This window comes from Mytilus edulis, chromosome 1, assembly GCF_963676685.1.
Source record: "Mytilus edulis chromosome 1, xbMytEdul2.2, whole genome shotgun sequence".
NCBI lineage: Eukaryota > Metazoa > Mollusca > Bivalvia > Mytilida > Mytilidae > Mytilus > Mytilus edulis.
The window spans coordinates 28,544,823-28,559,128 of NC_092344.1; the positions used below are offsets into that span (position 1 = coordinate 28,544,823).

General features: G+C 31.9%; 1 protein-coding gene across 1 annotated transcript in view; it reads left to right on the forward strand.

Annotated features, from left to right (window-relative positions):
* Positions 1-367: 367 nt before the first annotated feature.
* Positions 368-14,306, forward strand: part of LOC139511217 (receptor-type tyrosine-protein phosphatase epsilon-like) — a 73,299-nt gene continuing 59,360 nt past the window's right edge. Inside the window, exon 1 of the mRNA XM_071297798.1 lies at positions 368-504. Coding sequence (XP_071153899.1) covers positions 423-504 — 82 coding nt within the window. The 5' untranslated portion in view covers positions 368-422. The remainder of the gene's footprint in view (positions 505-14,306) is intronic.

Genomic DNA, 14,306 nt, shown 5'->3' on the forward strand with positions numbered 1-14,306 from the left:
TGACTAAATATTTTTTGTGGACATAATAATGTGACCATGAGCAGATCATACATGTTCATGATTTACTCTCTTGATTTATCTGAAATAACGTTAAACATGTGGCGTTCACTTCTAAATTACGCACTACGCGGTGTTCCCCTTTGTCCCACAATTGTTCTTCATAGACATGCAAACTATTACAGTCATTTCGTTTATTGTTATTTATGGATTTATTTATAACGGGAATGCACAATTTGAACATTACTCTCTTGACAAAAAACTATGTTGGTTAATAAATGAAGTAATATATATATTTTTACCAATTCCTTTATAATTGATATCAGAAAAGATTTGGTTGACAATTTAAAATTGTAATTTTAGAATGTAACCTTGGTTATTTTGGATTCAATTGTTCACAGTCATGCCCGGGTTGCGTATTGAACATGTGTAATAAGATTTCTGGCTCCTGCAGCAATATCAATGAATGTGAACCAGGCTATGTTAAAAGTCCATACTGTAACCAGGGTAAGTTATCATTGCAAAGTAGAAGATCATTTGGTGTCAAATTTGATAAATGGATGTTCTAAATGAAATGGAATTGATTTTAAGTACACAAGAAACACAACGATTTAGAGTTAAATATTCAATGAAATAAGTGGATATGCATTTTGAAAGTATTTATTAACAAACCAAAGAAAACAACTTTTACAACTATGAGCAAGTATTTGGTAAGTGACATGATTAAAGGACAACAGTATTCACAAAGACAATCCTTTGTTTCACTTTGATATAATTTTCGAATTTTCAAAACATGAATTGTGAGCTTTTTATGGAATGTGATTATATCAGTGGTTCGTCCTGATTTTATAATAATTAACAGAAATTGTTCAAATCAACAAATTTGTATACAAATATTGACCCTGCTTTGAATGTGATTGTTATGAATCTTTTTTTTTATATAAAAAAAGGGTATCTTTACAGTCCTTGTATGGTAAACGTTTACACTTTCTTCATTTAAGAATCGTACGTGCAGCGTGTGTTCGAGAATTGTACGTATAGAATCCATGCATCATCTGTATGTCCTTTGTATATATTGCGTTCTTGCAACGTTCGTACAACATTCGTTCGTCAGTTGTGAATCGTATGGTTTTCCATATTGTATATTATCTTACCTCCTATACATTTCTAGGATTATAATTGGTTAAAAGCGACCTCGTGGAGACCATGTATTCAATATTAGGCTAGTAGAGAGGCGGGGCTTATTTCAATACACGGTTAGTTGTGGATTTACGACTTGAGAACTGTTTGATTATTTAAAACTCTTAAAGTTCTGATTAAGGTTGTTGATAAGAAATATTCATCGTTTACATTACTTGTTTCGTGCTGACCAATTGAAGAAGGTTCTTAAAATTGAACACTTGAACACTTTAATACAGACATGAGAAGATGTATCATGATAGCAAATAATACAACTTTAGTCTAAATATATGGAACGCCGGAACTGTCTTATAGTGTACATATTTTATCTGTCCTGTCGCTTCCTCTTTATGTTATTTGCAAATGTCTGTATTTCATGACACGACATCTCTGTGTTATGTCAAAATAGTTATTTGTTTGGTCAAACAGTAGTATGATTTGTCATTGCTAAAGTTTGTTGTGTACAATAGGCATTACATTATTCCGTTGCTACTATATATTCTGTGAATACTTCGAAACTTTATGATCAACCACCTGTACACTTTTTCTGTCATATTTTATCTACGTTGTGTCTATTCTTCTTTTACGTAAGTCAGTGAAAAATTGCGTCCGGTCTCAAATGTGATTGTTTTGCCGAATGCTCTAAGGGTTTTATTTTGTTATACATTTGTTCTATGTAAACCTCATGATATATTAAATTTTTGGCGTTATGTTGTGTTTATACGTATGTATCTCCAGTGAAAACAAATATACATCATGGTATAGTTCATATGCGTTTTGCCAAACAATTGACACTCTCTGTGAGAATTCATTATGTCATGTGCAAATGCAATTTACATTATGTGCAAACAAATTATACGTTTTGCATAAAACTTGTTTACCTTATGTGCAAACATCAATTACCTTATGTGCGAACATCGTTCCCCTATGTGCAAACATCGTCTACCCTATGTGCAAACATAGTTTACCTTATGTGCAAACACCTATCGCGTTATGTGCAAATGCCTATTAAGTTATGTATAACAATTACATCATTATGTGCAAACACTATTGCGTTATGTGCAAACACCGATTACGCTTTGTGCTAACACCTAATACGTTATGTCCAAACACCAATTACGTTCTGTGCAAACAACTAATACGTTCTGGAAGACGCTTTTTTGACACAGATTAAAACAAAAAGCATCAGTGATATACACTTATAAAATTAAGATAATTATAAGTTTTAGCTTTCTAAAAAGCTCAGAACTACTTCGCGGTACTCTTTTTCAAGGTAATAACCATTGTATGCTGAATGTAAACTGAAGGTAATATCTGTGCATCGGGTTGTTGATTTAGAATTTGGAATGTAGTATTTTTATATATTGATTCACTACAAACAATAAAGTCTGAAATGGCCTATATCTGTACTCTACTGTACTGATTTTTGCTCGACCAGTCTGAATTGGTCTGACTTTTACTTAATATTACTCGACCCCAGTCTGAACCATACTCGACCATACTGAATCGTATCTGACCCTTATCTTTGGCGTTGAAAATAGTCTAAACTATTACTCGACCAGTCTGAAACAGTCTTAACCCATTCGTGACCTGTACTTGACCTAATTTTCCAGTATAAACCATACTTAACCAAAGGTCTGAACAATACTCGACCAGTCTGAACCATACTAGACAAAATAACCTCAACTTTTTTAACTGTCCAAATATTTCTTTTTAACTGACATATATAACAACAGCCAACACAATTTATAAATTGTTAAACCTTATATTAGAATTATATCTACTATTATATTTAGGATAAAAAATAAATATATATATATTTTATATCAAAGGGGGGATACAATTAGATAAATAGATACAATTGATTAGTAGTGAAATATATAGCATTACCTCTGCTTTGGGCAATCTCATAAATAAGATCACACCTGGTCAGAGGTATTAAATTCCAAATTATATTTATTCAAAATTGCAACATCCTGTTTAACGTAAATAACAAGGCCTTTCGAATATACTAGATAAGTTATACGCGAGTTAAATAAAATAGGTCTTTCTTTTCACCTGTAAAACACACATGTACTGAGGTTATAAGACCATATTAAATTGCTTTGTGTACGCCATGTCTTTAATTTGACAAAAGTTACTTAAACTAATTTAAATGTTTTTTACTCTTACTTTAGACACATTGGAGGATATTTCCTTTTCAAAAAAAGGTGATCAAGGATTGCTATGGAAATTCTATTATCATGATTATATTAAATTCTTTGTTTAATCAAACAAAACGATTAAGGTCTCTTTTATTTTTAAATCTATTACGTTGTCATATACTATTATATAATATTACTAAGGAAAAAACGTTCACTGCATTATTTACTAAACTCAACTGACACCATAAATCTATACTAGGCTTAAGTTAATTGTAAAAATAATCTAGTTACCATAAAATACTTCTGAAATATTAGCCACAATTCATTTTTCAGATTATTTGATCAGCTATATTGAATATATTTTTAATTTCATTTTTATTTTAAATATTTCCTAAATTGATAAAATTCAGTTGATAGATACAAAGAATAGGTCCAGGTTGGTCACGACTTGGTCGAGTATGGTTCAAACTAGGTCGAGTACGGTTCAGACTAGATATAGTACGGTTCAGACTAGATAGAGTACGGTTCAGACTAGGTCGAGTATGGTTCAGACTCGTATAAAATGGTTAACTACTGGTCAAGTACAAATTCAGACTGTTTTAAGTATGGTTCAGACAACAGTCGAGTATTATCAAGTAAATTTCAGACCAATTCAGACTGGTCGAGTACAAATCAGTACAGTCGAGAACAGATATAGCCCATGTCAGACTTTTATTGGTTTGTAGTGATTGATACAAAAATATTATATATATTTTTTGTTTTTTGTTCTACTCAAAGTGTGTGCGTTATACATCTATTCTTTTTATATTTTTTTCACTTTACTTGTTAAAAATTAAAATATTTACAAATATATATATAACGATTCTCGATGTGTGTCTCTCTGGGAGTGTGCCTAGATTGACAAAGTCATAAAATACATTTAGTGCATTTTTGAAAACATTGTACAAAAACAACAAATCGTGCATATTGCAGATAAGCAATACAAATAAAGACGTAATAATGATTGATATTTCAATTTTCAATTTCAGTGTGTAATATATACATACTAAAACGACCATGAATTAATAACATTTGATCTGAAATGTAATATACATAGTTAATTTTCCGGCATTTAGTGGCTTAATATCCCCAGAAGAGAACAGTCTGTAATTATTTATCTCATTTAAGCCAATAGATGTTGCTGAATATCAGCCACATCATCAGGCAACCAAACAAAACTTATATGTGACAAGTAATTCTTTCAAGATGGCGTGCATATCGACTGAAACCAAAAGCTCTTTCCTATTTTTCGAAGCTAAAAAAAGTTACATGTGTAAAACAAAATACAACCTCATTTCTTTACGGAAAATAAGTTGATATAAAAAGAAGACGTGGTATGGTTGCCAATGAGACAACTCTACACAAGAGACCAAAATCATACAGAAACTAACAACTTTAGGTCACCGTACGACCTTCAACAATTAGCAAAGCCCAAACTGCAGACTCAACAATAAAAGGCCCCGTAAAGATTATGTAAAACATTTCAAACGAGAGTACTAACGGCCTTTTTTCTGTATTAATGTTCTCTTTCATCTGCACCAAGCGGGTCATTTCACAGGTCGCATTATCTTGCATACATAATCATAACATATGGTTTTGAAAGGCGCCGAATAAAATTTATGAATTAGAGACTTTTGACAAGGTCAACACATTTGTATGCGTCTATTCAGATTATTTGACCGAGGACGAAGATATTTTCTCGCCACCTCTTATCTTATATTTATTTTTAATTAACAGGGAGTTTTGGCAAAACTGAGTTTCGAGCCCTTTCTTAATCAAACTACTCATACAACCAACAAACGCAGCTCCATCATTTAAAAAAATTCTAGTTCCGCCACTGGTCATTGAATGAGAAATCAAAAAGAGAAAAAAACATAGGTCCATGTGTTTGTTTATCTTATGATATCTTAATAAACAATTTTTCTATTCATCTTACATCGGATGACCGTTAGGGCATTCATGTGTATTGCTGTCGCCTAAATTTCCATTACGTAACCTTCGTTTTGAGATCTATAAACATGATAATAATAAATACGCGGTCATTATCGAGCCAAAATTACATTCCTTATCATTTGTTCTTAATTCATTTCAAATGAATACTCCTAAAAATATATTTTTTTAACATAAATTAATAATATAAAAATGTCGTTAAACTCGTTAGAAACATAAACAAAGTAAAAAATCTTAAATAATTATACACACGTACAGAAAAAGTACATGTGTTACCGCATGCGGAAGAATATTTTTCAAGAACGTTTGCAATCTCACATGCAAAGTTATCCGTCGTTGCTCCCTCTCGCTGCGTGGGACATTGAATGTTTTGCTGGAAAATATGAATGCCCACTCAAACTCAATCTATCAGAATAGTCGAATTATTACAGAAGAGTGTCCACTATGCACTTGCACAGCACTATAATTAATATAGTGCCATCGCATGATATACGAATGGATGAAAATTATATATACATGTGACTGTAATTTACAAACATTGAAATAATGTATAACAAAGGTAATTTATTGATTTGTATCACTTCTACGATGAGGTTGAATGTATCATCCACGCACAGAAAATATATATTTGTACTTTAACGTCACTTCAGGTAAAGAGATGTGATTTGGTTTTCTAAGACAAGTGCTTGTGACCGTCCACAAGAACTTGCGGTCATCGGATGTTCAGTACTTCAGTAAAGATGTTCTCAAAAAGTAATAAAACCTTTCGTGTTAAAGTCTGTCACAGTTATCTTTTTCTCAGAATAAAGATGTGCAGCAAATCCCTTTTATGAACATTTGGCTTAATAGTGTATTTATATATACAAAAAAAGAGGTGTGGTATGATTGTCAATGTGACAACTATCCACAAAAGACCAAAATGACACAGACATTAACAACTATAGGTCATCGTACGGCCTTCAACAATGCACAAAGCCCATACCACATAGTCAGCTATAAAAGGCCCCGATATTACAATGTAAAAAAAATCAAACGAGAAAACTAACGGCCTTTTATATGTAAAAAAATGAACGAAAAACAAATATGTAACACATAATCAAACAACAACCACTGAATTTACAGGCTCCTGAGTTTGGGGCAGGCACATACATTAATAATGTGGCGGGGTTAAATAAGCAATGCTATATTTATCGAACCATCGCGTTCATAACTAAACGCATCGAAGCTTACCGTTGATACCGTATATCCCGCAATAATATTCATTTCATTTATGACTCTCCGTTCGGAAAATAAGTTGATGTTTCTAATTTATACAACGATATTCGTTGAAATATTGAACAAAAAGATAAATTCATGTCAACAACTGTTAAATAATGTATTTAATATAAATGTTCTATGTCGGTAAACGTTAAATTTATTTGTACGAGCCTTAGAAACAGGATGAAAAGCGAGGCTTGCCGAATTTCCTCCTGTTTCGCAGCGAAAACTAATACATTTTATATTTTTGACAATGTACATATATATTGTTTACAATATACATCTGGTATTTGAGCATAAGTTATTTAAATCTTTACCATTGTCTCAGATGTTTACAATTATTGAAACGCGTACTCGAAGAAAACTCCATAATAAACTATTACCCAGCAAAAATAGCTATATTACCGATTGATCAACATGGAAGCGGGTAGCAGGAAAATTTATTTGTGCATGTACAAGGAAAGCAAAAAATCTTATTTACCTGTTATTTGTATACAATAACAAGCTTATTGCAGGATAAAAGCGAATTTCCTAACTGTAACCATTTTGTTAAAACTGGTGTCACCGTGAAAAAATTAAAGGGGGTAAAAAAAAATAGATTAGCTGACTATGTGGTATGGTTGTTTTTTTTATAAAGGCCATAAGAGGATCTATTGTTATATATTTCTTCGTCATTTGGTCTCTCATGGAGAATTGTCTCATTGGCATTCATACCACATCTTTTTTATATGTTCAAAGGGAAAATTTTGTTATGATGACCATTTTAGCAAAGAAATTATTTGTTTATTAGTATAGACAACAAACGATATTAGAAATATTAGAAAAAAACAATACCAATTTACTAGAATATGTATTTTTTTTTTGTATCATTTTTGATGACACGGTTCGCAAAGTTACCGGACCAAATACGGATAATCTTGATTTTCAAGTTGCGGGTTTGATTTTCTAGTATGACCATTGAAGGTGAAACAAGGCTGATAACCCTTTCATTCAGAAGAAATATGTGTATGCGTCATTTTTGTGAATAACAGGATAAGGCAGTTTTTAATATGAAAAAAAAATACTAGATTAATGCTACAAAGATAATGACTTATTCATGTTATAATTTCCTCCGTCCCTGACAAGGCGTGTTGAGACGGGTGTATGTCCTGAAAAGGGCCAATCAGGTGACCCGTCCCTCTTATCTGCCATTTTTGTTCTAAAATACTTACAGGGATGTTGGAAAAATTTGATCCGATTTAAATCAGAAGGGTATGTAACAAAACGCTTCATTTTCTAAAAGAAAAAAAAATAGTATATGTATATAGCATTTTTACACCAATCAATATAAATATAAAAATCCATAGTTTGTTAGAAAAGTATTTTAATTTTCTTACTTTTCAAAATGCGTATCATTGATGCGTTTTATTTTAATCTTTGTAAAAAAAGCGTTTACCTGAACGTAATAGGTGTTTGCACATAACGTAATAGGTGTTTGGACATTACTATCTTTCAACGTGGCTTAGGACTTTTATCCTTTGGGTGTTTACAAGGTTTAAGTAAGATTTCCTTTACACTACAAGAAATATATGTTATAAAAATAAGTTGTTTCATGATCTTTCTTTTATATATTCAAAAATGTTTAAAAAATCATTTGTGACTTATGTCCTTTAAATTTTGCCTTTGACTTTTTGTTCTATCAATTTGTGTCTTACATGTACATTCCGTTTACCCTTTTGTTATTCCGCAATCACCCCTATTGGGAGTTTGTAAATTTGGAAAGTAGGTTATAAATGTATTTGCTTAAAAATATACATGTGACATGTGACTGTACAGTTATAGGAAGATGTGATGTGAGTGCCAATGAGACAACTCTCCATCCAAATAACAATTTATAAAAGTAAACCATTATAGGTCAATGTATATTTAAAGATTGATTTAACTAACCAGTAAAGAAAGTTAGAATTCATGTCTTGTGATTGTTCCTATAGTTCTATATATAGTAGAATTATCCATTGCTCATTGTCCATTTTTTAATGATTTTATTCTGTAAAGTTCAATAAAACTTTTCAAATCATAAACCGAAAAATCATGGTATATATTGATATATGTTAAAACATATAAGAAAATGATAGGTCACTGAGCATTTACTCAAGCTACCGATTATGTCAAAATGACCCATTTGGTATGTCTTATATAAGTTTCCCCCGTCTAAAATACAAAATAGCAAACTTATATGGGTCCTCAATGCTCTACAACTTTGTACATTTTTTGCTTTATAACTATTTTGATCTGAGCGTCACTGATGAGTTTTAAGTAGACGAAACGCGCGTCTGGCGTATTGAATTTTAATCCTAGTACATTTGATACAGTACTTGCAACCTAAGGTGTTACTGTGTTAATGTTTCAGCGATCAATCAGCGGTCATCGATCAGTTGCCGATCAGTCAAGTTCGAGTCAAACTCACGTGACCAAACTGTCAGACGGATAGGACTATTATGTAGATTCGTTCAGAAAAAGCACTATTTTAGAGTTACCTCCCCTTAAAATGCCAATTCAAAAACATTAATAATTAAGCATGAATTATCTATGCTTGTAAAAATATTAATATTTCAAAGTTTAAATCTAATTAATTTGTTCTTAAAAATGAAAATTCACAATAATTTAGTTATCTACATTCCTGCATCAAAATTGGCTGACTTGATTGCAAATCTATCCTTCGGTTCCCTGTTGTTTACAATCCAAAATGGCGAAAGACGTTCTTACTACCTTAAAGCATGAATAACTTGCTCGCAGTTCCGGACACGTTTAAGAAAAATTAAAGCAACCGAAGAAAACATTAACGAAGTATGTTTTAATATGATTTATTTGTATTGTTGTCCTGTAATATTATGTTGTCATTTCAATGTTATATTTAACTTTGCCATTAAAGTGCGAGGTTTGGCATGCCACAAAACCAGGTTCAACCCACCACTTTTATTCCCCTTTAAAAGTGTCCTGTACCAAGTCAGGACGATGGTCATTGTTATATTATTGTTCGTTTCTGTGTGTGTTGCATTTTAACGTTGAGTCGTTTGTGTTTTCTCTTATTTTTGAGATATTGAGATAAGACGTGGCACGGTACTTGTCTATCCCAAATTCATGTATTTGGTTTTGATGTTATATTTGTTATTCTCGTGGTGCTTTGTCTGTTGCTTGGTCCGTTTCTGTGTGTGTTGCGTTTCGGTCTTGTGTCGTTGTTCTCCTCTTATATTTAATGCGTTTCCCTCGGTTTTAGTTTGTTACCCCGATTTTGTTTTTTGTCCATGGATTTATGAGTTTTCAACAGCGGTATACTACTGTTGCCTTTAATTAAGGGAAACAGATCTATACATAATACCTTTAATTTCCAAAATCATCCTTGAATATAACCAAGTTTACTAATGAAATAATATAACATCAATAATCAAAACTGCCCTTTAATAATCGATAGGTAAAATCACATGGTACAAAGATTCGAACATTCACAGCACATGTATGTTGTTTTTTGTTTTTGTTGCTAGGCTGTAACACTTACTCTATCAAATAACCAACACTTTAAAAAACAAAACTATCATAAAGCCCTACTGATCAACACTTTTAACTTAGACCAAATTTATAAATTACTAGTCACAATTCGTTTATATCCTATATTAAGATACAAAAAGGGCCACATATTGGTTTTAAAAGAAATAGATTTTTAAGGATTTTTTTGCAAATATATAGAAATCAAATTGTTTAACATTTTTATATCTTAAACGATACAAACGAACAAGCAACTTGACAAGTGTCTTAAATCAACATCCCTCAGCTAACTTCCTATGTACTTTACTGAAATTTAATGCAGTTTCAACGTATATACTGATTTGACTGATAAGTGGCTGTTCTAAACCATGACGACACCATGTTTCATGAACGGAAATATTCGGACGATATTCTATTGACTGCTCCCGTGATAATTTTCTAGTAGACTAAACAAAAAGAGGGGGGCGGGGATGTCTTTAGTAAAAAAAATAGTAAAATTTTAAGATTAGTAATTTCTAAATCAAACGCTTTTTTCATATTTAGGCTTTTCATCAGTTGATATATTAGTTGGAGAATAGCGTTTCCATATCCGATTTTTGATTGTTTTTCTTATATCAGAAACATCTAATTCATGTACATTTTGTCCCATAATTTTCTGGTCAGATTCGTTCACAATTCTTTTCTTACATGCTAGAGGTATAGGGGGAGGGTTGAAATCTCATAAACATGTTAAAACCCGCCGCATTTTTGCGCCTGTCCCAAGTCAGGAGCTTCTAGTCTTTGTAAGTCTTGTATTTTTTAGATTTAAGTTTCTCTAGTACAATTTTGAAACTCGTATGGCGTTCATTATCACTGAACTAGTATATATTTGTTTAGGGGCCAGCTAAAGGACGCCTCCTGTTGGCGGTAATTTCTCGTTACATTGAAGACCTGTTGGTGACCTTCTGCTGTTGTTTTTTCTATGGGCGGGTTGTTGTCTCTTTGATACATCCCCCATTTCCATTCTCAATTTTATGTATATGAATTTGGAACGATACAGAAGTTGATAAGTTGTGTAGACACCTGACTATTGCTGAACAATATAATTTGACATCTTAATATCAATGAGAAGATGTGGTGTGAGTGCCAGTGAGACAAATCTCAATCCAAGTCAAAATGTGTAAAAGGTAAACAATTATTGGTTAAAGTACGGCTAGAAAGACGGAACCTTGGCCATAATTCATTATGTGTGTTTTCGTCGTTTGATTTCTATCTCATTGATGTTCAACCAACGACTCCAACTTTTAAAACGATCCAAAGCAACTGACAATTGAAAGGGTTTCCACCAAGTTTTGCTCTAAGAAAGATTAAAGATGCATAAGCTAGGATACATAAACACAAAATTCAAGGACATTTGTTATTTCAATCATTAATAAAAGCAGAGAAATAATAATTCCCTTTTAAAGTTTTCCGTATGCATGTGACAATCAATTTAACCCTAAACTAAAGATGGGTTACGCATGTATTATACGTGTTCAGCTATTAAGAGGAGAAAGGAGTAGGTCCGGTGAGGCCCCTTTTTTGCCCAAAAATATAGCAGTTTTACAAAATTGTTAAAATGTAAACTTTGAGTTATTCATTGGACAGTAGAATGCTTCTGCTACATAAATATAGGTTGTTTTTGGCAATACAATGTACATATATATATATATATATATATATATATATATATATATATATATATATATATATATATATATATATATATATATATCGAGTACTAGCACCGTCAAATTACGCTAAATTATTGAAATCTTCACAGTTCTATCATTTTAGTTCAATTTTATACGGTTTTCGTGTAAAACGAAAGTGGCCGCATTCGTGTTCATCCTTGAAATTGAATTGTGGGTTGTATGTTATGATAATACATAACATATATAAAGGTTTTGGATTTACACGGATGCGGCCACTTTCTTTTTTGACAAAAACAATCTGAAAAGTGACATTTTTCGACATATTTGGTAGGTTTTTAATTTTTGAGCTTGAATCGGATACTTGTTAATGACTAAATCAGTTAAAATCTTTCATATAAACTAATTGAATCAAATGAAATAGACACTTTTGTGTTTAAAAAGTGGTCAAAATCTTTCGTCAGATGAACCTGAAATTTGAGGCCAAAATCGGTCCTTACCGGACTACTCAGTCGTTATATCGTTTTTTTATTTTTTTTTTGTTTGTTAGTGTTTCATTTTTGTTGTCTAACATTTTTTCCTTTCAATGTTGTGTTGTGTTGTATAATTAAATAAGAATAATAGTACTGCAACTGACATCGAAAAGGACGCTTAGTTAACGAGATAAATTGTCCGGAATAACACACGGCTGCAAATTGTTTTAAACGATAGAATAATGTCTATATTTTAATTTCCATCGGTTCGTAAAAAGTTTCTATGGTCACATGTTTGGTTTTTATCCCTTAAACGAGGGTACCCCTCAATTTACAGTTTTTACAGAAATTTGAGGTCAAAATCGGTCCTTACTGGATCTACTCCATTGTCATTATTGAAAGTAAAATAAGGGTAAATCATTTTGGTGACTGAGTCGACCCCCTAAAACTAATTCGCATACGTTACCTAATAGTAACATATTGCGGTAGTTTGTTTATCTTACAGAATCATATTCATGGACCGAATTTCACTTCCTTTTTAAAGTCGGCTTAAACAGTTCAAAAACCCACAAAAACAAGGAAATCCAAAATCGTATAGAACACTGTGATTCTATGCACATAAAAATCAACAGACCTACTGATCTAAAACTAAGACCGATTATTGTAGAACGTACCTTTATGAGGTACCCAAAGCCTCCTTCATATTCTGATGAAACCACTTTGCATAAAATTGCAAAGTTCTGTCAGAGATGAAATAGATTTTCTGAACTATATTCTAGACAGGGTACCTCTGGATACTATACTAGTGAGGTTTGAAGTTATTAGCCTTCACACTAACATTACTCCCGAATTAGGATTAAAAGCTGTAAAATACCGGTTCGAAAAGTATTTAGATAGAATTCTGGAACGTTTTTCTGAATACTTCATTATCAAAGGGTGAAAACTGATCTTTGAGAACAGCTACTTCCAGTTTGACGACAATTATAACCTTCAAATCAAGGGAACAGCGATGGGTACCAAGGTGAAACCAACATATGCTACTCTTGTTATGAGTTACATAGAAAGATAACCTTAGGAAAAGATACTTATAAATTCTATGAAAACTTCAAGCTTTATATGAAGAAAATTGGAAGCGATGTTTTGATGATTGTTTTATTTTCTTGACAAAAAGTGAAGTTGAATTAGATGAATGTCATCCAATGCTGAATACCTTAAATGAATCTTTACAGTTCACTTATGATTTAAATTCTTCAATACTCCCGTTTTAAACATCCATATTATTAAGGAAGATGAGCAAATAATGAAGGACTTACACTGTTAACCCACTAATACCCATCACTATTTAGATTTTAGATCATGACATCCGTCACATACCAAATATTCCTTTTAATTTTGCCCGACATACATTTACACTAGTTATAAAGTTTGAATTACGTGAAGAGATATTACAGAACTTTCTAAAAAGACAATTACAAAAAAGAAAACATTAAATGTAATTATTTATCAATATTTCGAGTAACATATATCCTTCATCAGTATGATTATGATGTAAAATGAATCATATCAATCAACTTTGACTAAACTTTAATAATCTTGAAATTTATACTATTAAACAGATAATACCGAACATCAAAGTTGAGACGCTTGGAAAATTCTAACATTTTTAACATGACATAGGTTATATAGTTATCAACAACAGATAATGCAAAGATATGTTCAAATAAGAAAAAAGTAATTTGCGATATGAACGGGCACAATTCTAAAATTTAAAAAGTGACGATAGTTACGATACTACAAAACAATTGCGTGGATATACATTCCCAGTAATCAAACTTAGATCGGTCAGTGCTGATGATTACCAGGAATGCTTATCCACGTAATCGTTGTTGTAACATCGTAACTGTCGGTTATTGGAATGTTAACAACGTAATAGTCAGCTAGCAACATAACTATTTGAGATCTATATGGGCAGCTAGTCAATTTAAAGCTGACCTCACTATCTTTGATATCCAGACATCAACGTCAAAGGTACTAGACACAAATAAGATGTTGTGCTTCGTATAGGGAAGTGCAAA